The sequence below is a fragment of the Lepidochelys kempii genome, chromosome 12 (assembly GCF_965140265.1).
Source record: "Lepidochelys kempii isolate rLepKem1 chromosome 12, rLepKem1.hap2, whole genome shotgun sequence".
NCBI classification, from domain to species: Eukaryota; Metazoa; Chordata; order Testudines; family Cheloniidae; genus Lepidochelys; species Lepidochelys kempii.
Window position 1 is genome coordinate 22,970,477 of NC_133267.1, and position 23,848 is coordinate 22,994,324.

General features: G+C 42.2%; 1 protein-coding gene across 1 annotated transcript in view; it reads left to right on the plus strand.

Annotated features, from left to right (window-relative positions):
- The window catches only part of TDRD12 (tudor domain containing 12), a 119,960-nt gene that overhangs the window by 24,023 nt on the left and 72,089 nt on the right, over positions 1-23,848 (plus strand). The window contains exons 10-16 of the mRNA XM_073307859.1: positions 803-882; positions 3,813-3,889; positions 4,772-4,829; positions 6,238-6,342; positions 9,742-9,927; positions 12,078-12,234; positions 21,674-21,801. Coding sequence (XP_073163960.1) covers positions 803-882; positions 3,813-3,889; positions 4,772-4,829; positions 6,238-6,342; positions 9,742-9,927; positions 12,078-12,234; positions 21,674-21,801 — 791 coding nt within the window. The remainder of the gene's footprint in view (positions 1-802; positions 883-3,812; positions 3,890-4,771; positions 4,830-6,237; positions 6,343-9,741; positions 9,928-12,077; positions 12,235-21,673; positions 21,802-23,848) is intronic.

A 23,848-nucleotide genomic window follows, 5' to 3' on the forward strand; every position in this document is an offset into this window, starting at 1 on the left:
AAGGCCCCCTGCAGCTCACAGTGGCTGCTGTTCGCTGTTCCTGGCCAATGGGTGCTGTGGGAAGTGGTGCAGGCTGCAGGGACGTGCTGGCTGCTGCCTCCCGCAACTCCCATTGGCTGGGAATGGCGAACTGCAGCCACTGGGAGTTGCAGGGGGCCATGCCTGCAGATGGTCAACGTAAACAAAATGTCTCGGAGCTGTGTGCCAAAGGTTGCTGATCCATGCTCTAGGGTATGTCTACACTACAATTAAAAACCTGCAGCTGGCCCATGCCAGCTGACTTGGGCTCATGGGGCTCAGGCTAGGGGGCAGTTTAATTGCGACAAAGAGATTTGGGCTTGGAATGGAGCCCAAGCTGTAGGACTCTGTGAGGTAGGAGGGCCCTAAAGCTTGGGCTGCAGCCCAAGCCCGGATGTCTACACGGCAATTAAACAGCCCCTTAGCTTGAGCCCAGTGAGCCCAAGTAATCTGGCATGGGCCAGCCTCAGGTTTTTAATTGCAGTGCAGACATAGTGACCCAAATTTTTAAGTGCATGCACTGCTCTGTGGATACTATACAAGCTTTAGAAGTATGCCCGCTCTTCATAAAAGTAGCTAAATGTCTTAAGATTTTATACAGTTATTTAGGAAACTTTTTGTTCTTTTTTCTAAGTTTCTTTATAGCTTTATAGCTCTGTTATAGACCATGTATGGTTTCATATACATATGGTGATATTTAATAATAAAAACAAAAGTACATTTTTGAGAACTATTATAGTAGCTACAGTTGTGGTTGTAAAGTATAATCATACGCATCCTCTAGGTGATGATCCTTCTAATTCTTTTCTTGAAAAGACATGCAGAAAAATTGCTGCACCTGCTCTTAATGGAAAAACTGAGTCTGTAAGTATTGCATACCATCTTTCGAACATGACTTGAAATTAAAACTTGCATAAAATGTGTTGATGTTCAGAAGTACTCTTTAATGTAAAGTTCATTTATTTCCTCTGCAGTTGCTTATATTAGTACTAAATTAAAACTGTGCCAGATAAATTACATAAAATCATAGAAATGTAAGTCTGTAAAGGACCTCGAGTAGTCATCATGTCCAGTCTCTTGCTCTGTTGACAGCACCAAGTAAACTGAGACCATCCCTGACAGGTGTTAGTCCAACCTGTTTTTAAAATGCCTCCAATGATGGGGATTCCACAACCTCCCTTGGAAGCCTTTTCCAGAGCTTAACTACTGCTCTAGTTAATTAGAAATTTTTTCCTACTATTTAACCTAAATCTCCTTTGCTGCAGATTGAACCGATTACTACTTCTCCTATCTTCAGTGGGCATGGAGAACAAATGATCACTGTCCCCTTTGTAGCTTCCCTTAACATATCTGAAGATAGTCATCAGGCCCTTCTCAGTCGTCTTTTCTCAAGAGTAAACATGCCTAGTATTCTTAACATTTCCTTATAGGTCAGGTATTCTAAACCTTTTACTTTTTGTTGCTTTCCTCTGGACTCTCCAATTTGTCCATAGCTTTCATAAAGTGTGGCACCCAGAATTATACACTGTTTTCCAGCTGAAGCCTCACCAGTGCTGAGTAGAGCAGGACAGTTACCTCCCTGATCTTACATATGACTCTTGTTAATACCCCCCAGAATATTAGCCTTTTTCGCAGCTGCCTCACATTGTTGACTCATATTCAATTTGTGATCTACTGTAACATCTAGATCCTTTTCAGTAGTACTACTACCTAACCAGTTATTTCCCATTTTATAATTATGCATTTGATTTTTCCTTCTTAAATGAAGTACTTTGTACTTGTCTTTATTGAATTTTCTCTTATTGAATTCAGAGCCTTTCTCCAATTTAAGTTTGTTTTGAATTCTGATCCTATCCTCCAAAGTGTTTGCATCCTCTTGCAGCTTGGTGTCATCTGCAAATTTTATAAGCATATTTCTCCATTCCATTATACAAATCGTTCAATATTTTCATTAATGTAACACAGTGAAGAGTACAGCACCTAATACATTAATATTTAGCAGTAGCTTGAATAATTGTATCTCAAACCAACATTCAAATTTTTCCCAAATCAGACTTCTTGGAGGGCTTGCTCCTTGAATCTTCAGCTGATACACACTTGTCAAGAGAGGGGGTCTCTAGGCTCATAGACTCTGTCACTTGAACTTCTATTTGTATGTACACATACAGTCTGTTTCTCTGTTGCATTTGCAGCCATGAAGTTGTAGCTCACATGTGAAAATTTGATGTGAAATGGCAGTCAGGGGTAAGGAACAGAGTTAAAAGGACACTAATTTTATTTCTGTCAGAAAAACTTTTACTTGCTACCTCGCCAGGTAGCATATTACAACACTTCATGCGTAGTCAGTTTCACTGTTTCTTTATATAGTCCAGGGGTCTCAAATTCAAATGACCATGAGGGCCACATGAGGACTAGTACATCGGCCCAAGGGCTGCATCACTGAAACCCCCCCCAGCCCCACCCCCATTCCAGCCCTTCCATGAGGCCCTGCCTCTTCCCACCCCATCCCTGCCCCCATTCCAACCCTTTCCCTGAAATCCCCACCCCAACTCTGCCCCCTCCCTGCCCCTAGGGGATACAGGTGGTGTGCGGGGTGTGGCAGGGGCTCAGGGCAGGGAGTTGAGGTGCAGGAGGTGTGCAGGGTGTGGCAGGGGCTCAGGGCAGGGAGTTGAGGTGTGGGGTGGGTGAGGGGTGCGGCAGGGGGTCGGATCGCAGGGTGCGGCAGGGGGCTCAAGGCAGGGGGTTCGGCTGCAGGAGGGGTTCGGGGGATGGGCTTCAGCATGGCGCCCACGGGGGGCAGGGCAGGCTGCCTGCCTGCCTGCCTGCCCTGCCCTCACGCCGCTCCGGGAAGCAGCCGAAACCTGGGGGAGTGGGGGCAGAGGGCTGTGCGTGTTGCCCTGGCCGCTCCTCCAGGTACCACCCCCGAAGCTCCCATTGGCAATGGTTCCCCGTTCCCCGCGGCCAATGGGAGCTATGGGGGTGGTGCCTGGAAGCAAGGGCAACAAACAGACCCCTATGCCCTCCCACCCCCAGGTTTCGGCCGCTTCCCAAAGCGGCGCGGGGGCAGGACAGGCAGGCAGGGAACCTGCCTTGCCCCCGGTGTATGCCAGGCCAGAGCTGCTCTAGGTAAGTGCTGGGGGGGGGGGCACAGAAAATAGCCCCGCGGGTCGCGTGTTTGAGACCCCTGATATAGTCAGTCTGTTTCCCTTGTTCTTTTGTGTGGATCTTTCACACAGTATCATGGGAAAATACTTTAAAAAAAATAGGAGAATTTGATTTTAAAGCCACAAAAATACTCAGGGGATTTGAGGACAGGCATCCCATTTTGTGAAGCAGCCTATATTTTGGGTGAGTATGTCCTTGTAAGGTTGGTGTTGGTATGGTAACTGATTAATTTCTGGATTTATTTAGTGTTTAAGCCTTTTTATCTGCAATAGTCTGAATGTCTAATTTTTTAAAATATCTTCAGTGTTCTGATAATGTTGGCATGAATTATTAATCTGTTTGCATTTTCTCTCAATTCTGAAACAAAAATTATCTATTTCTGTTGCCTTTTATCTATTTTTTGTTCTGTTCTGTTTTTTCAAAAATGTGAAATTAACTTAGTCTTGTCTTACTCTGGCCGTTATTGGTGAATTGCAGCTTTTGTTTTTTTAGCTGGAAGTGGTGGTGGTCTTGCATGAGAAACAAAACAAATTTTATCATGTGTAATATTTCACATGGAATAATGATTTTCTAAAATGCTTCTCAGGGCAGTGACAGTGTATTTATCTATTTTTGTCTTCTTTTGTTAGACTGTCAGAGCAACTGTGGGTTTGTCTTTTAAAGAAAATATAAATATTTCTGTGCAGCCTACTGTGCAGGTAAACAGGTATGGTTCAGGTATTATTGTGTGGTTTTTTGTGTTTACAGTTTTTGTATGTAACAATAATACAAAATCCCAAAGTGTTTTCAGCCAATTTTTTGAGGCCATTAAAAGAGAACTTAGCTTTTGGGGGGATTTGTTGATGGTGGTGGTTCATATTTGGAGTAAAACTAGTGGTTACATTTAAACAGAGAATTGGATACAGTTTAGGTAGTCAAATATGAACTAAGTGTAAGTATTGGCATGTCTCTTCTATGTTAGATGAATTTTAAGTCTTTTGTAACTGTTTTTGTATCTCTCTAAATTCATGCCATAACTTTTATTCTAGTGCATTAAATGAAAACATAATTAGAAAACAACTAAAGGAGATAAATGCAAAATTTAGACAGAATGCAAAAAATGGCTCCGTGAAGTATATTTTCCCCCTTATTCCTTTTTCCTTTTAAATACGTAGCTTTCTTTTCATGCACTTGCTAAGTGAGTGAATTTGGCAGTTGAAGCCAGACTCGGTCGGTTGTTTCCCTTTTTGAAATTTCAGACCCCCTTTTTCTTGGATTAAGTTGGATTTAGTTTTCTGTATCTTCAGAAATTAGCTATTGAGATTTGAGTGGTGGTTCCCTTAACTGATTGTTATAGGTCAAAGGCAAGTATTAAATTCTGAACGTCTTGATTTATTAGTAACAACAATTTCTGTTTTCTTGTGAATTTCTTCAGCTTTTTAAAGGGAATTTAAAGTCTTTGCATACATGCTAGACATTTGAAATATTTCACAGCATATTAATGTGTATATATAATTTTAAGTGAAGTTAAAAACTGGTTGTGATGGTGTTTGGAAAAGGACATCACTGTTTCATAAGTGTTGGATTTAATAATTGTACACTTTTTCAGGCTCCTGCAGTTTTTGAATCCTGATCCGTTGAAAACTGATGTTCATTATGAGCAGCAGGTACTTCTAAAACTTAACTTCATATTTTTATTGTATACACTTCACTACTAAGCTCTTTATGGCCTTGTAATAGTACATTGTTTGTTTTCAAATGAGTCCTATTTTAAAATATATTAAATACTTTCTTATAAAAAATTTAATAGGACACAACAGCGGCATTATCATTAGACAAGATGTGTATCATCATGTCCTTATATTCAGAACCTGAATTGTTAGCATTTATCTTGGCATTCGTATTGTTTTCTGTGTAATTGAAATGTGATAATACTTTATAATTGTGTAGATTTGCTCTAGGTAGATGTGATTCAGATAGACTTATGAGAGCAACTTCTGGAATTCACACATGCTTTTTGGTTATTTTATATCTGAAAATATTACATGTGCAGACACTTCACATATATTCCAAATAGCATAATTTTTGGAAAAAGTTTGTCTTAAAAATTAATCTTAGTTCATCATTCTAAAATATACTGAATTTTTAGAGTTTTCTATTTGAATATCAACTTTTAATGACTAAGGATTGTTACTTTAGGAAGTTTCAGCAAAGAATACACTGTTGCTTACAGGAAGACTATATGGTAAAACCTTTGTATCAAAGTTCTTGTAAATCCCATTTCAAAGTGGGAGAGCAAGTTCATCTGTACCCCAGAATGTCGTCTTGAATAAAATATTTTTAAAAGTACAGACCCCTTGGCTAATAGTGAAAATTTTATTTGAATGGACAACATGGGGGCTGTCCATTAACTGCTCTCAGATTTGTGCCCAGAAGTTCTTATTCCTGTAAACAGTAACTAAGAGCAGCCAGAGTCTGTGTAGTGGGTGGGAGAGGAAAATGAGATGTTTCCAGTTAACAAATGATTTCTTCCTCCTTTGGGAAAACAAACAAGGAGACTTTGTTGGTTAGCCCAGATTTTTAATATGTTGACAGGTTTGGGTTTTTTTAGTTCATAATCTAACAAGAACAACCATGCAAACGCACTGAGTCTACATGCTTAAGAAAAGGTGTGCAGATTTTTGGCAAATTATTAAAATAAATAGGATTTTCAAAAATTGCCTCTGCACATTCCCATTTTCATTATGCATGCCACTATAATCTCTCAGTTTTGAATCCATCTAGAAATGCAGTGCCTAATGGGATCATGCAACTATTCAGCTGAACATTTAAGACTGAAAAAAGTATGTAGAGTCCCACTTTCTTTGAGCTATACTAGTGGGAATATGCAGAAGCACTTAAACTGGCGAATAGCCTTTCTTACTTGTAATTCCTTTCCTAAAAATGTAAAATCTAAATAAAATGTACTCTTTGGCCACTTTTGTGGGATAGCATATGAAATAAAAACTTTTTATTACATACTTTTTATTACACATGTTTTTGTTAGTGTTTTCTAAATGATGTGTGTACTTTCAGGAGTTTCAAAAGATCAATACAGAACAACCTCCTATTGTTCTCAGCAACAAAATAGAGCCACGTTCAACTCTTGAAACAACACCACTTTTGGTAGATCTGAAAAAGGTAATATTAACATTTATTGTATGATACACTGAATATATTAAAGGATAGTTCTGATGCCCCAGCACACTCCTCAAATATTAAAGGACTCAAATTTTTTAAAGTGGGGCAGGAGTGAACGGCAAGTGTATTCATTTAAAAAAAATACTACTTTCAGACTCAGTTCTCAAATTTCCAGCCCCCGCCTCTATTTCTTGGTGAAGGCAGGAGCTAGGAGATTGCTTATTTTATGATACAGATGGAAGAAATGGAGAATTGCTCCAACAATGAACTGGCAGACCCTCCCAGCCTCTTTTGGGAACCTCTGTTTTGGAAAAGGGTATTTGCCTATATGTGTTTCATCCAAGAGGCATAGAGGGGAATGCATTTATGCTTAATTCCCTGTGCTTAACATGGAGAGCCAGATTCCTGGGGAACTGTTTTGGGGGCCAAAGCCAGCAATAAGCAGGGGATGGACAGGGAAGGTGCTGATGACAGTAGTGTCGTCTTCTCAGAATTTAGAGTGGGAGAGGATGGAATCTTTTATTATCTTAGTGCCTAGCTACTACTTTTAACACAGAGATCCTTCATTACATGGCTTCCATTTTCACTTCATCCACTGATAACTTTAGGGTAATTTTTAAATGTGTTCAGGTGCGATTCAGATCCCATTATTGAGCATATTATCTCAACAAATCCTTCAATGACTGGATGGTAAGGGTCAGTTTGTTTTTTTTGTGAAGTGCACAAAAGCTTTTAAATACACCCAGTTTATTATTTCATTCAACACCAACTATATCCAAGAGAAGTATATGGAGCTGGTTGAATTTTTCATAGTGGGTCAGTCTCCTCACTGATTTTACTTTGGCTTATTTATTCAAAAGGATCTCATTGATGGTCGCTGGCCTCAGAATGGTTCCTCAGCAGTGGTTCTTTAAATAATGTCCCTATGGTGGCTACTCTTGCAGGTGTGGCAGCGCCTGGGATTGAATATCTTCATCAGCAGTGCCCGTCAGACCACACATGCGCACCTCCCTCTCTTGTGCTGTGAGCACGATGTGTATATATAGCACTGTACGGTCCGACCGCCCTCAGTTCCTTCTCTGCCACCTTTGGTCTGGGGTGGAATCCACAGCAAAGCCTGCTTCTCCTGTTCTCTCAATAGCTAGTGCCTTACCTGTTAGTTGTAGTGTAGTTAGTACTAATACTCCTTTCTTCAATCTAAAAAAAACATTTTTTTTTGTTTTTAGTTTACCTTTACAGCAATTTCAATAGAGTAGACCAGGAAGCTTTTTCCCCTCACCCTTATGCCCGGATCCCCAGGGTTTAAGAGGTATGCCCCTCTGGGGCCGCTTTCTTGGTAATGGACAGCAACCCACAGTGTATTTGCTGCCTGGGAGAGGGACACGTCCCACAAAAGTGTCCCGGTGCCATGGCGTAACAGTCAGAGCCAGAAAAGACTGGGACATTTGGTTAAAATTTCTCCTCATGGAGAAATCACTGTGACCTGCATTGGACCTGGGCCCAGACTCCCCTCCTGTGAGGCCCTCATGCTCTGCCAGGTCGTCTGCCTATCCTCATTCCCTGCTTCTCTTGAAGAGAAGAAACGGGCTTCCTCCTCACTCTCTGAGGCACAGTCTGCAAGAACACTATCCTCTGCAAGGTCAGTTGCCTCAACATCCTCTGATAGGGGACATAGATCCAGGGCCTGTCCAAGTACTTCCTGTACTGGAATGAAGAAATGGTCTAAAGACCCTAACCAAGCAGACCTACAGCCCTCGGCACTGTGTCAGGTCTGGAGACTGACACAAGCAAGCTTCAGGAGCTATGGCACTGCAAAACTGCTGTCAATATAGGTCCCTGCCGACCCACTGCCTCCTCAGTTCCTTCTTGTTGCTTAGTCCGACAGAGGGGAAGGCGGGTGGGTTTGGAATGGACATGAGCAACACATATTGAAGAACAACAGTTACGAGAAGGTGAGTAACCATTTTTCATGCCCATATCCAAGATTTTTACCCAAGATTCCATCATCTTTCCATCTCAATCAACCAATGCACCTTTCTTGCTTCTTCCTAAAGCCTCACAGTAACCAACACTACACACCCTAGACCTGAAACGAGCACTAGCATTCTACTTAGACAGGACTAAACCTTTCTGAAAATCACCACGATTATTCCTCTCAACCACCAAAAGATCCAGAGGCACATCTATCTCTAAACAACGCCCTTCCAAGTGGATCCTGCAATGTAGACATTCAGATTACGAACTCCACAATAGCCTCCTCCTGCAATTAGAGTACATTCCACACATTCACAATCCCCCTCGATAGCTTTTCTCAAGAATGTCTCCTTTGCTGACATTTGCAAAGCTGCCACATGCGCATCAACAGACACTTTTGCACATCCCTACAGTATTATGCATGATACCATAGCAGACACTCTCCTAGGACATACTGTCCTGTCATCAGCAGTAAATGTTACTCTGAAGCCTTAGCCTTCTAATTGGGGCACTGCTTTCTAGTCACCTACAAGTGGAGCACCTGTAGGGACATCACTTGAAGAAGAAGAAGAGAGGGTTACTTGTCCTGTGCAGTAGCTGAGGTTCTTTGAGATGTGTGTCCCCATGAGTGTTCCACTACCCGCCCTCCTCCCCTCTGCTTTGGAGCAGAAAATGTACGCTCTGCAGCAGAGAAGGAATTGAGGGCAGTTGGGTTGCACAGTGCTATACATATGTTCAGCTCATAGCGTGAGAGCAGGGTGGTGCACATATGTGGTCCAACAGGCACTGCTGATGAAGATTTCTGATCCCAAGTGCAGGGGGCATTACTGCACCCACAAGTGGAGCACCCATGGGGGACACATCTCAAAGAACCTCAGTTACTGCATAGGGCGAGTAGCTTGTTTTTCAAATCAGCCCCATTGAGACTTAAATTTAGAAAGCATAATTACATTTAAAAATTGGTATGAAAGTGATTTAGTAATACTTTTGAACAGGCCTTAGGCCATTTAAAGCAAGTGCAAGTAATGTTTTTGGACATTCTGAAGCACTTCTAGATTGTACATATACCTTCTCATGTTTAGAAGAGAAATGTTAGTCATTCCATCGTGTAATCTGTTTGCTTGACATTTTAGGTACATTATAGTTACTGTATATGTGGGTCTAAGAAATCATGATTGAAGGATCCTCCTTTGGGGGCAATAAGTGATCCAAAAGTGGAGGTAAAATACAGTGAAACAAGCTTTCACCACAAAAGTTAAATATGTTGACCTAAGAAAAATATATGTTGCATTTGTTTCTTCCTTTTAGATATTTCAGATCTTTACATCTTTTTTTTAAGAATACATTCAAAATTAAGCACTTAAATGCCCCAAACTTTTTTGACATAACACTTTTCATTTTTATTTATTTATTTATTTATTGTAGGAGCTTCTCCGGAATAAATTTCTAGGTCCTAATCTCACAGAATCTTACTGTTGGCCACCAATAGCTCGTGGATGTGATTCAGTTGTCATTTCTCATCATGGAAATGATCCTTTTTTGTATATTCCACCCATTCTTACATTTTTACAATCAGGGAGCTGCTACAAGTCTCTGCCAACTAGGAATGGAGTAAGTAAAACAAAAAATGTTTATTTTACAAGACAGTGCCATTTTTTTCTAATTTTAAGTGTGACTTCACAGTTTCATTTGAAAATATGCTCACATTAGGAGTGTAAAACCTAGGCAACTCAGGAATAATTTGTAATGCAAAGGCAGTTGAAATATGCCTCAAACTCTTTATTTTCCAAAAATTGGTAGATTACATCTATGTAACTGTTCTAGACACATCTCTGAGGGAGATTAAACAAGATTGTGTCTCTATCCAGCTCATTAACAACTTTTATAAAATGTTTCTTTATATTTCATTCATATTAAGTAAAAAGGGGATAACCCTAATATCCTGGTGGTACTCCTAGTTGGATAAAATATTTTAAGTATCTAAATTTCCCCTGCAGTTTCATTGGATCAGATATTCTTCTTTGAAGTAGTGTCCCTGTGGATGCTCCATATCAGGTTTGCATGCGCTCCATGCACCTTTGGTTATGTGCACCTAAAGTGACGCATCCATAGGGAATACCTCTCAAAGATTTCCAGTTACTGCACAAAGTAAGTAACTTCTTTCTTTCCCTGTGCTTACCTGTTGTGTAACTGTTGCTGTATGCTGTTAAATGCTCCTAGATTTCACTCTAAAGGTATCTGAATTTCAGATTATAGATTATAAATGCTGTCTGTCTGTACTTTTGGATATTTTGTATAGAGCACTTTGGGATCCTTCAAGAAAGGTTTTTATGATTACTGAAAAGTTCTGCATTGCAGTATTTAGATAGGTAATGTTGATTCTCTGAGATGTATTGTGACTGTGCAGAAGAAAAGATTTATTTCTGTTATGCCACTTCATTAATATGAAGGGCCAAACTTTGTAATGGTGGCAGAAGTGGAGACACTGTTATGGAGCCTCACTTGGACTGGTACTCACTGTTTAGGAATTACATACATTATATGTAAAATGCAGATGGGGAAGAGATAAAAACAAACCATCTGTGGGTAGCTCTTCTGTATGGAGGTTTTCTATGAAGACTTCAGAGGGAGTGACTTTCTGAATGAACTGTGTGGTTGTGGACCCTCACAAGAGGGGGTTCGTCCTCCATCACTCTTTTCATCAGATAGGAAATCTATGTAAAAATATCACAGGGAATAAAGGGGAGTGAGGACCACCTGGGATCTCCTCTTTCTCCTTGCCTGGTGCTAATGTGGGGTTGTCTTCTACCTTTTCACATGAGGACTTTGACTGTTCAAGATATGATTAGATGGGTGGCAGAACCTCTGGATCTGAAGCTTACAGTGCTACAGTAGAAGTTCTCTGGAGTTGTTGAGTTTTGTATGTCCTGAATTAAGCCTTTCAAAAAGTATGTACATTATTTGGCTCTTTGAAGCACAGAAGCCAGGATCTGAATTACCCGCATTATTGCCACGTCAGTATGGACCTGTATGTGGAGCAAAGCCCTTGCCCTGAGCCCACTATTCTTGGGCTCTGGACACATCTTTGGCCGACCAAGGCTAGGTGTTAGCAGAATAGCTTAGCAAGTCAACCAGTTGGAAGATCTGTCCCACATTCACTAATCACTAAAAACTGAGTTCCTGATTTTGCATGGCGATTGGTCATTTAGGGCCAAACTTCCAAAAAGTTGGGTACATGGAAACATGCACACACAATTCAAGCACTATCACCTGCATGCATGTGGGGCATAAGGGTTTTTTTAAAATATCTAAATATTATCTACATGTGCAGGGGATAGCATTTCTTAAGTGTTTGTTTGCACAGAAGTTTGTGTTTGTAGAAATGAAGGATGCATTTTGGCTCATTTGAAAACCTGAGCTATAATGTGTATAGTACAGTAGTCAAGTAGCCATGACTTGATCATGCATATCTATTGCTTGTTGCTTATTCTGTGGAATTGTGCTTCCTGTTCTGCTCTAGTTAGCCTTTCCTCTAATCCTCCATCCCTCTGGGACCTACACTATTTGCACGTAACAATTTGAGAGAACCTACTGTACTGAACAGCTTAATTTACAATTTTAGTAAAATCACTCATATTGCAAATTTTATTCCTGCCTTACAAGACTTACTACTGATCTTCTATCCTCTAGCGTTCTAAACTTTTCTAGTCCTAAACTCGGAAATTGTGTGAACTGATGTCTTTTGTTGTGTGTGTTTACAGCCAATAGCATTAATCGTATGTCCTGGGTGGAGGAAAGCACAGCTTGTTTTTGAATTATTGGAAAAATATGGCAGATGCTCCAGGCCACTTCATCCAGTGTTGATATTATTAGGACTGAATAAAGAAGAAGCCAAAAATATGAAACTTCAAAGAGGATGTAAGAATATTTTACCACTTATTTATGCTGTAAAATGATAGGGGTTATCTTAAATTTGCGAAGTGTTTTTACACTTCATGTTATGTAAGTCTGTGATTTTAAAGGGCAGTAACGACAATAAAATTTTACAAAGCGTGTGGCTTTGGAATTCCATGAAAGTGCTGGACTAGTGGCACTTGGTAGAGCTTAATGCTGGTGCAGTGAAAAATCCTCATGCTGCTCTGCCAGTGCATCTCAGTCCTTACCTATAATGCCTCTGTTGTTTAAGACGTCATTAAAGTGTATGACACTACTTCATGTGCTTCGGAGTGCTAGGCAGGTGGTTAAGTATCTTGCTGAATTGGGACATTAGTTCTACACCTCTCAATCTTAGAGATTAGCAATTTTGTTGTTGTTTATGTGAGGCACAAAGATGTCTACTGATGAAAAAAATGAGATTGTTATTTACCAGGCTTCATGCTGGGGCTTCAATTTTTTTTTAAACATAAAATGGGCAAGAGCTGTTAATGAATCGTGAATAGGCTACCTGCCCTAACTACTAATGTTAGACAATTTGCATTGGGTATTACAATGGAAGTATGTTGTAAAGATTTGAAGGCTGGAAAGGGCAATAGGTGTGCAGATGGATATGAATAGAGCAGTTCGTGCATTAGGGACGGCTTGGAAGAATGTGTGAAGGCGCTAGTTGCAGATGTGTATCCCTAAACTCATACTCATGACCACTGTCACTTTGAACCAATATTTCTAGCTGTAGAAGGCTAGTCTATTAACCAACTTTACTATCTATCCCTTTATTCATTGTTGTTTGCATTCAGATTTAGTTACCTTTTTTTGGCTTTTTGTTGAGGGTTGTTCGCTAAATTTAAAAAAATGCTGGTGGCTTTTTTTGCTAGAATGGCGAATAACAAACAGGAAACAAACTTTTAAACGTTTTTTTTTTTAAAATGGCCTGTTTTGGCTTTCTGCTCTCTTGTATCATGCATGCTATCTGAAGTCCCTAATGAGTGAATTCAGGGCTAGATTGAGACAAACATAAATCTTGTTTCTCAACTGGTGGTAGGTTTGTGTGTTCAGTCTGAGTATTCTTTATATCATAAATGTCTGCATAATTATCAGTTTTGTTGAGTGATCATTATAATAGATTTGAATTTTGTGTTTCCTTACTAATTCTTTGCAAATCTCTAGACTCTAGTGTAATACAACTATGATTTTCCCCCCATAAATTTTAATTTTAAAAAAAACTAGATTGACTAGAACCAGATATAGAAGTACAGCTATGTAGCTACAACTATTCACTTCATTCACAATTTTCCAAATTGTGAATGACTTTCCTAAGAAGAGACTACTGTTTAGTCTACATAGTGTGGTGATGATTTGTAGAAGTTATGTTTGGTTTTACATGTTGGCTGAATTCACATCTCTGCTTAGTGAAAGGGAGGGGCATATGACCCTAAGCCGTCTTCTTACGTCCCTCCTATCCCAAGGCTGCTGGGGACAGAAATAGTTCCTCTTCAAGTGGTTGCAGATGTGTATTCCGCTCTGCTGTGTGTGCACCCAGCTCATTCAAGCTAGAGACCTTTGCTTAGCAGTACCCATAGGGGTTTGGCTCTGGCCCTCGTAGCCCCTCCCAGGAATATATTAGGGTGGCTCCTACCCAACCCCCTTGCAGTTGATATTTACCTCACAGTTTCTGAGAGACAACAATGAAATTGTCTGTAAATAGTTAGCACTACGCTTGTAGTTAGTGGCTAGTATTTACTTTAGGAATTATCCTGTTTATTGTAGGGTTTTTTTGCTAAGCCCTCTCCAGGGTTTAAGCACTGTCCTTTGTGTGGGGTGGCTATTCCAAAGAGCCAGCATGGTGGTGGTTGTGTGTAGGAGAGGGGCATATAAAGAAAAGTGCTCCATTTGTTGCTCCATAAAGAAAATCAGATCACACAGAGCTTGCATTTAAAATAACACCTCATTATTTTACTGTGAAGCCAGTTTTGCCGTCAGGACCTTCTGTGGATTGCCAGGCCCATCAGTCTCCATAGCTGGTGTGTGCCTCAAATAGTCTGCCAGATTCAGATTCTTCTCCTTGGAAAAGAAGAGAGTGGTCCCCTTGCTCTGATCCCTCAAGAACGAAAACTCATAACACTAGTTGTACCCATTCTAGGGCTCAAAGAGACTCTTCCTCCTCTTCCTCAGGAGAAGCATGGGACACTGCCATCTTTCACCTGGTGCCTCATGTAGAGCAGCATTGTCTGCCTGGTCTCCAGTACTGAGGCAAAACCAGATCTGCACCGTATTATCAACTCCTGTGCTGTCTGCTGAATGGTCTTTGAGTCCAGTACCAATGTCACTTTCAGCACCGACAGTCTCAAACCTGTTGGCGTACCAGGCAGCAGCTGACTTACTTTGTCTTTCCATCTCAGACACTTCACTGATTCAGGAATCCTCTTCTGGAATGGTACTCCTGACGTACCCTGGGTGGTTGCCTCAGGGAGACTTGCTAGAGAGGTGAACCTAGTCCCATCGTTGGCACTGAGACATCCCTCTTCAGTACTAATACCATCTTCAGTGCCCACAACTTCACTAACCAGGATCTCAACATCTGCAGGACTGATTCCTGATCCAGTACCAACCTTCTCCTTGGTACCTGTTGTGACTCCAGCATCAGTCGTTTTCGGCTACCAGCTGTTGCTACAGCTTTGGGTTGCTAGTCAGTGACTGCGCTGGCTACAGTATTGCTTTGATGCATCACTGGATCTCAAACAGAGGTGCGGCATTTGGTAGCCCCAGCAGATTTGGTCCCTCTGTTAACGGTAGGCTATTTGGGATGCTCTTTATACTCCAGCTTGGGATCAGCTGTTGCTTCTTTGTCTCCTTCCAGGATTTGGTCTTGCAAATCCTCTAGACCTCCTATGAAGGACTGTCAATGGTACAGAGATTGATCAGAAGATAAGAGAGATTGGCCTGGTGCTTATTGGCCTCTGGTACAGCACTCATTTCCACATTGGCTGCCTTGGCATCCATGGACCACTGCACGTTTTTCAAGATCTCAGTTGTATTCTAGACCAAGGGTTCTCAATCTTTCTTTCTGAGCCCCTCCCCCACATGCTATAAAAACTCCAGGGCCCAGGGAGGCTCGGGGGGGGGGGGGCATTGTGGCATGTACCTTGGGCATAGGTGTTGTTTGACTTCTGTTTTTGCGGGGGGGCAGGGACCAGTGGGGCTCGAGCTAGCTTCACATGGCGGGGTCCAGGGAGGGAATGCCACCTCCACCCCCTGACTCACCTCAGCAGGTCACCCAGCCTGTCGGGGTGGGCTGGGCAAACAAAAATTATAATTCAAAGAGGGGACTCAGCTCAAAAAGTTTGAAAACCGTTTAGGGTGCAGGGAGGGGGTAGCTAGAGGCTGTGTGCAGATGGCGGAGGGTAGCTCAGGGTGCAGAGAGGGGTGTCTAGGTGCTGTGTGAGTGTAGGGGGGTAGCTCAGGGGTAGGGAGAGAGGACCTAGGGGCTGTGTGCTGGGATGGGTCCCCTGTGGTCCCGGTTCCCAGTGGGCTCTGCCAGCCACAAAGCCGGGTCCCCCCACCTGGGCAGCTCTTATTGGCTGCCTCTGTGGGAGCAAAGAGGGCTGGGAGCTGAGGAGCAACCCCAGGCACCAGCAGCAGCAGAAGATGAGGGAACACTGTGGCTGCTTGCTCCCTGGGACCAGCCAGATCAGCAGCAGCCTCGCACTGGCCGACTCCGGCTTCCCGTCTCCGACTTGGCCAGGGGGCAGGGAGAGAAAGAGATTGAGTGGGGGAGGATGGAGCTGCCCTGGGAATGCCCTGCTCTTGATCTGCAGTTTTAGGGGAAAATGCCCTCCATACCCCAACTCTGCCCGTGGGCTCAGGGCTTCTGCACCACGGGGAGCACCAACGCTCGGGGCTCCGAGATTCCGCCCCGCCACTCTTGGCTTTAGTCCTGTGAGTGGTGCCAGGGATCTGAGTTTCAGCTCTGTGGCTCCTGGCTTCAGCCCCACTGGGGACGCCAGTGTTTGGGGCCTCAGCCCCCTGTGGGGCGCTGGGGCTTGGGCTTTGGGTTTTGGCTGTGGGGACCCTCGGTCCCCTTAAAGGGCTCCGGGACCCCCAGGGAGCCGTGGTTCCCTGGTTGAGAACTGCTGTTCTAGACTGAGGTCACTAAATCGTCTGGTCCTTCACCTTCTGCCTCCATAAGAATGGTCATATCGGGTCAGACCAAAGATCCATCTAGCTCAGTATCCTGTCTTCCAACAGTGGCCAATGCCAGGTGTTTCAGAGGGAAAGAACAGAACAGTAAATCATCAAGTGATCCATCCCCTTTTGACCATTCCCAGCTTCTGGCAAAGAGAAGCTAGGGATACCATCCCTACCCATCCTGGGTAATAGCCATTGATGGACCTATCCTTCATGATTTTATCTAGTTTTTTTTTTTGAACCCTGATATAGTCTTGGCCTTCACATCCTCCGGCAAAGAGTTCCATAGGTTGACAGTGTGTTGTGTGAAGAAATACTTCCTTGTGTTTGTTTTAAACCTGCTGCCTATTAATTTCACTTAGTGACCCCTAGTTCTTGTGTTATGAGAAGGAGTAAATAACACTTCCTTATTTACTTTCTCCACGCTAGTTATGATTTTATAGACCTCTATCATATCCCCCCATAGTCGTCTCTTTTCCAAGCTGAAAAGTCCCAGTCTTATTAATCTCTCCTCATACGGAAGCCATTCCCTATCCCTAATCATTTGTGTTGCCCTTTTCTGAACCTTTTCCAATTCCAATATATCTTTTTTTGAGATGGGGCAACCACATCTGCACGCAGTATTTAAGATGTGGGCGTATCATGGATTTATATAGAGGCAATATGATATTTTCTGTCTTCTTAGCTATCTTTTTTCTTAATGATCCCCAATATTCTGTTCGTTTTTTTGACTCTGCTGCACATTTAGTGGATGTTTTCAGAGAACTATCTAAAGTTACTCCTAAGATCTTTCTTGAATGGTAACAGCTAATTTAGACTCCATCATTTTATATGTATAGTTGGGATTATGTTTTCCAATGTGCATTATTTTGTATTTATCAGCATTGAATTTCATGTGCCATTTTGTTGCCCAGTCATCCAGTTTTGTGAGATCCCTTTGTAACTCTTCACAGTCTGCTTTGGACTTAACTATCTTGAGTAGTTCAAGACAGTGGGTTCAAGCTGATATTGCCCTTGCTGAATTTCCAACGTTGTAAGAGGAACAACTTTTGCTTCAGGATGCGGTTCTTGTTCCACCACCTCTGTCATCCTCCTTGCCAGATGACTTCATAGTCCCGGACTCATCCTTCCTGATTCTGGAAGACTAATGTTTATCAGGACCTTCTAAGGATATGTTGGCAGTTTTGTGTATCCAAGCTGATCTTATTCAAGAGTGCACCCATAAATTGCTGAACATTCTGCAGCCTTCAGCCGTGGGAAAGTTAGCCTTCCTGGAAAATGAGACTCTTGGAACCAGCAAAGTCCCTGTGGCACATGCCAGTATCTGTGCCACCTACACCGAAACATACTGACAAATGTTACTACATCCCCATGAAAGATTTTGAGCGTTTCTACTCTCACGCAGCTCCCAATTTCCTTGTGGTGACTGTGACTAGGGAGCAGATTTATCAGGCAGATATGTCTATGCCTAAAGAAAAAGAGATTAAAAAGTTTGACTTAATGGGCAGCAAGGTGTACTCTGTCATCTGTGCAGATGCTCATTGCTAATCAGCAGGCATTTTTGTCGAATATGACTTTGTAAATTGGAATTCACTGTCTCAATTTAGAGATAAATTACCTTAAGATGCCAGGGAGAAGTTCAAGTCTTTCCTGGCTGAGGGCTGTTTTGTGGGGAAAATACCACTGCAGTCAGTGTTCTCTGTGGCGAACACCTCATCTAGGGTTATGGGCTCAACTATGACAATGAGGAGGACTTCTTGGCTTTAGAACTCAAACATTGCTCTGCATGTGCAACAGACAATAGAAGACTTAACATTTAGCAGGCGGTCTTTGTTTCAGAAAAGACAGATGAGACTTACCTTCTTTTAAGTATTCCAGGGCCACGTCACATTCTTAGAAGTTTATACCCCATCAGTAAAAAGACATCATTTGAAACAACACTTCCGTCCATGCTCACAGCAGTATTTTAAACAGCCTTCTTATCCTAAAGGCAACACAACTTCTCCAAGAGAAAACAGAAGTTGATAAGAGAAGGCCTTTTGGTGTGGGCTTTAACCAGCCAGCTCGTCCTTCATCTGGCAAGCAGCCACATTAACTCTCCCTTCCCTATGGGGACAGGTTGTCCCCACATCCACCGTGATTGGGACTGAATAACCTCAGATAGTTGGTCCTAAGCACTGTGCCATTCAATTCCTACCTATCCATCCATCCTGGCCCTTTTCTGGGACTCCTCTCATGAGTCACTGCTCCTTCAGCAGGTCCAGACTCTGTGTTCATTGGGGGCTGTAGAGGAGGTCTCCCTGCAGCATCAGGGAAAGGGACTCCCAGTACTTCCTGATCCCCACATCCGTGAGAGGGGTGAGGCCTATTCTTGCTCTTTGTGGTCTCAACAAATTCATCAGATGCATTGTAACTTTGGGCCTTGAATCACAGTGACTGGTTTGGTGCCCTCAGTCTCCAGGACACCACCTTCTAGGTGGCTATCCTTTTAAGCCACAGGAAGTCAACATTATCGGTATACGGTTCTCCTCTTTGTCTTGTCATTGGTGCTATGCTTCTTTAACAAATACATGACAGTGGTACAGTGTCTCCAGGGGAAAGAAATTCATATCTTCCTGTACCTGGACAATTGGTTGGTGAAGGACAGATCTGAACAAGTAGTTCGTCAGGTGCGTATCACACTGCACCTCTTCAGACAGCTAGAGTTGATTTTGAACAAAGCAAAGTCAAAGTTGATTCCAGCTCAAAAAATTGAGTACATTGGGTACATTAGACTACATATTAGAGGGCCTTTGTCCCACACAGGTGATTCTAGATAGCTCATCTTTGTCTGGACCTCAAATCCCATGCTTCGACCATGGTCCGTGTGTACCTCAAGTTATGGCCACGTGCACTTACATGGTTCAGCATGCAAGATTACCTCTTTGTCCTCTGCATGATAGTTGAGGTGGTCTATCACTCAATTGGCAATCATTGGACAAGCTTGTCTGAGTATACCTCCCGAGATAACTGGATTCTCTACAATGGTGGGCAGAAAATAGCAATGATGTCAGGGTGTTCCCTTTGCCTATCTTCTGCCAACCAGGCATGTAGTCACTGATGCTGTCACAATAGGTTGGGGAGCATATCTAGGGACATAAAAGATTCAGGGTTTGTGGTTGGAACAAGAGGCTTCTTCTCACATTAACGTACTGGCGTTTTGAGCTATTTTCAGTTCCTGCTGAGCCTGTTGGGATCAGATCGGGGAGCAGCAGTACACGTTCTTACCAACAATATCACTGCAATGTATAATGTGAACAAACAAGGAGGAGCCTTCTCCAGCCAGCTTTGTCGAGAATTAATGAAGCTTTGCACTTTTTGCCTCAAAAAAGATGTGCACAGCTTCTCACTTACCGGAGTCTCAGAACTAGTTGGTGGATGATCTGAGTAGGACCATGAGAGGTCTCTGAAGAGCAGCATGGTCAGGGAATGAGGCACCCTGTTGGTCAACCCATTTGCAACAAAAGGCAACCAGAAAAATAATCTACTAGGATTATCTATTTGACCAAGTGGAAGCGTTTTCCATCTAGTCAATAGCTAAAGGAATTCAACTGATGTTAGCTCATGTTCAGGACATTGTGGATTATTTGTTAAATTTGAAGTCCTTGGGTTTGGCTCTTAGTGACTGCGATCTCAGCGTTCCAAGGGAGGCCAGTGTTCTCAAACTCTCATGATAGTGAGATTTCTCAGGTAGACTGTATACCTGTTTCCACCTATGAAGAAAGGGGTCCAATTGTGGGACCTCAGTACTATGCTGACTGACCTCAACGGTCCTCTATTTGAGCCAATACCAACTTGCTCATTGTCTCTGCTTTTCCAGTAAACCGCCTTTCTTATTGCTATAACTTCTGAAAGGATAGTTAGCAAAATGTAAGCACTTCTGGCAGGGCTACCGTGTACTCAGTTCTTCAGAGGCAAAGTGACCTTGAGGCCACATCTGAAGTTTTTTGTCCAAAGTAGTTTTGCAGTTTACCTTAACCAAGTTATTCCCTGTATTCTTTCCTAAGCCACACCTTGAATGCAGATGAACAGCAGCTTCATATGTTGGGTGTGAGAGGGTCCTTGGTGTTCTGTCTGGGAAGAACTGCATTATTTAGTTTCTTACCTTAGGCTTTTGAGGATCGGATGAAAGGTCAGCTGGTGTCTGACAGATGATTTCCAGATGGATTACTGTCTGCGTTACCATGGCTTATGAAGTGGCTCAAACCACTCCCCCACAGACTTTATGGGCCCATTCCACAGGGCTCAAGCAACATGGATAACTTTCTTCAGCAGTATTTCAGTTTTGGACATTTGCAGGACTGCTACATAATCTTCCATGTATACGTTTGCCAAACGTTATGTGATGCAAATCTGGGGAAGTCAGTTCTGCAGTCCTTGTTCAAATAGACTCTGAGCCCCACTTTCTATCACTACTGCTTGTGATTCACCTGAGTATAATACACATCTGCAACCTCTTAGAGGAAAAAACAGTTATTTACTGGTACTGTTACTGTTTTTTGAGATGTGGCTGCAGATGTGTATTTCACGACCCACCCTTTCTCCTTTCTGCATCAGCATTTCCAGCTTTGGGTTCCGATGTGAAGGTAGTGAGGAGAGTCGGGGCACCACCCCCTGTGTATAGTCATGGGAGGGGCTACTCAGCCAGAGAGCATGAGCGTTGCTTTGATGGGTACTGCTAAGTAAAGTTCTCTGGCTTTGATTCACTGGGCACACCTAAGTGGAATACATGTCTGCATCCACATCTCAAAGAACGCTAACAGCTCAGGTATACATAAATAATTCTTTTTTTCTTGGCATACTGCTCTTAGTTACTTTGGTTGTTGCGTTCCCACCATATCCCTCCCATCACTCCATTCCTGACGTGCACCTGAGGTGAGGAGAGGGATTGGGTGGCGTAGGGCCACCTATTGTGGCTTTAATCACTCAAGAATTACCATTCAGCAGGGGGCAGGATCCTTTGCTGTCCCTTTAGGACAATTTTTCAGCTGTTTTGTCCTGCCAGACTAGGAGCCAAAGATTGAGACCATGGACTGTATAAAAATGGTTTGAAAAGATTAATAATTGCTATTAATTGCAAACAAAATGGCCCAATTTTATGATTACTGTAATGTTTTAATTGATGATATAGTATTTTTGAAAATAGAAAACATTACAAATCAAAGATGAATGTTAACTCTTTTCTTCTAAAATATAGGTGAAGTGATTGTAACTACACCACACAGCCTTTTGAGACTGCTTGAACACCATAGCTTATTATTTCTTAGACTTTGTCATCTTGTTTTTGATGAAGTTGATAACTTGTTCTCTGAAGCTAGCAAACAAGTGAGTATGGTATACATTCAGATAATACATTACTTCAGTAATATATGACTTTAAAGCCTTTAAAGGGGGTGGGGGACAGGGTATAAATATGAAATTTGTATAAAAATAAAAATTACATCCCATGATGTAATGCCCAAGTGTGGCATGAATTTAAAAAACAACCACCCCTGGATGTGAAGACATATTACGTGGTTTAAAAGAAAGAAATAAAACCTACTTTTGCTGCTAAATCTCCACCGATTTTGAACAATGGGTTTCTTTTTCAGATAAAGCAAACACTGATGTGGCTTTCTCCCCACACCTCTCTCCCTTCCCTTTCACCTCCATCTTATTCTGGCTGTTCCTCACTACTCTCAGAAGCGTTATGGGAGACCCTCCACTCCCCCAAAGATCAGCTGCTTTTTCAGTGTGGTGGCTACTGTCTCTGAAGAGTAGAAAAGGAAATAACCTAATTTATGGGACTAGCATGATGTCCTCTTCTTAAGTAGACTACTTTTTTTAGACCCTGCTAAAAGGACCCCTCTCCAGTAATTGTTCCATTGAGGTCTCTTCTTTGGATTATGACTGGCAGGCCCCTCAGTCTTCATGGTATGCCCCTCAGTCTTCATGGCATGCAAGGCAGAAATGAGTTCAACCAGACATTACCACACACCAAATTCAGGAGGTCCAAAAATTTCTGTTAGGAAACCTAAGCTTTTTTACAGATAAATTTGTGAATTTGTCTTTTGAAAGACATGTAGACGAGTCCCTGGCTTCGACTCCCTTTTAGAATTCCAGTTTCAGGGGACTTAATTGTTGCGTCTTATACCTCTCAACTTTCTCCCACTCCAGTATTCTCCACGAAAGTATGAGTTCTCTCTTCTGGCAGCTAGATGAGAGGGTAGACAAAGGCTAGCTATCATGAACTTAACGGTGCAAAATTCAAGAGTCTTCTATCTTAATTATTTCCTAGAAGCAGGCCCTTATACCCTGTCAATATGCATGGTTGTTTGTTTTTTTTCCCCAGCTCTTTATAGGAGGGGAAGTGTTTTCCAGGCAAAGGAGCCTTTTAAACTTCCTATGAGCAGACGTAACCTTACAGTTTTTCTTTGGAACTGGCAATATTGGTCATTGTTCTTGCTCAACAAAGCAGGATCCCCAGAAAGAGACTCTTGCAGGGTGTGAGCCTGTCTTCCTATGTTTGTATTGAAGGAATTGTGGAGTTCTCATCGTATCCAGATGCTAATCTCTCTTTAAGGCTAGTATACCAGAAAGTGCTATGAGGTGAGGAGGTCATTTCTCTGCTTAGGTCCTGCTGTGACTGAGGCTTCTTTAGTCAGAAGTTTTCAATGGAAGTGGAAGGCAGTATATCTTTAAAAGGTCTCTGTGATAGAAAGATGGCAGAGAGTTTCAAGAAAGAAAATAGCTTTTAGCGTGGCTTAGCCAATTCTTGAGTTTTCTGCACATAGACTTCTTTGGTACCTAATTACAGATGTACAAGCAAGGTATCCTTAGTGGGTCCATGTATCAAAGACAATTGGGATTGCCTTTGCCTACTATTAAAATTGTTCTATATATTTCTAGACTTCATAAGTTTATATCCTTTAAAAATATCATCTCATAATTCCCACTTTTGGTTGGGATCTTAATGTGTGACATGTTAGTGCTTTCTAGCCCTTAAATTTCTGGCCTTCTGAAGTACTGTCTGTTGGACATGAACCTTTCCCTCATTTTCTATTCAAACTGCCACTGCTGGCAGTGGTCTGACCTGGGCATCATTGTGAACAGCTCAGTGAATTGAATGTAGATGAAAAAAGCAAAGAAAATGTTAGGATCCATAGGGAAGTGGATGGAGAATATCACAAGAAAAGTGATAATGCCAGGAATGGCCCCAGAATATTGTGTGCCGTATTTGATACCTCATCTCAAAAAAGATATTTCCACAATATGTGGTGGGAAAAAGGTCTGACACCCTTGTATTTTCTTGATTCTGAGGTGTCATTAGCGGTACATTATTGTTCTGTACTGCCAGAGTGGAGGACAGACTTTTCTGATAAAATGTTGACAA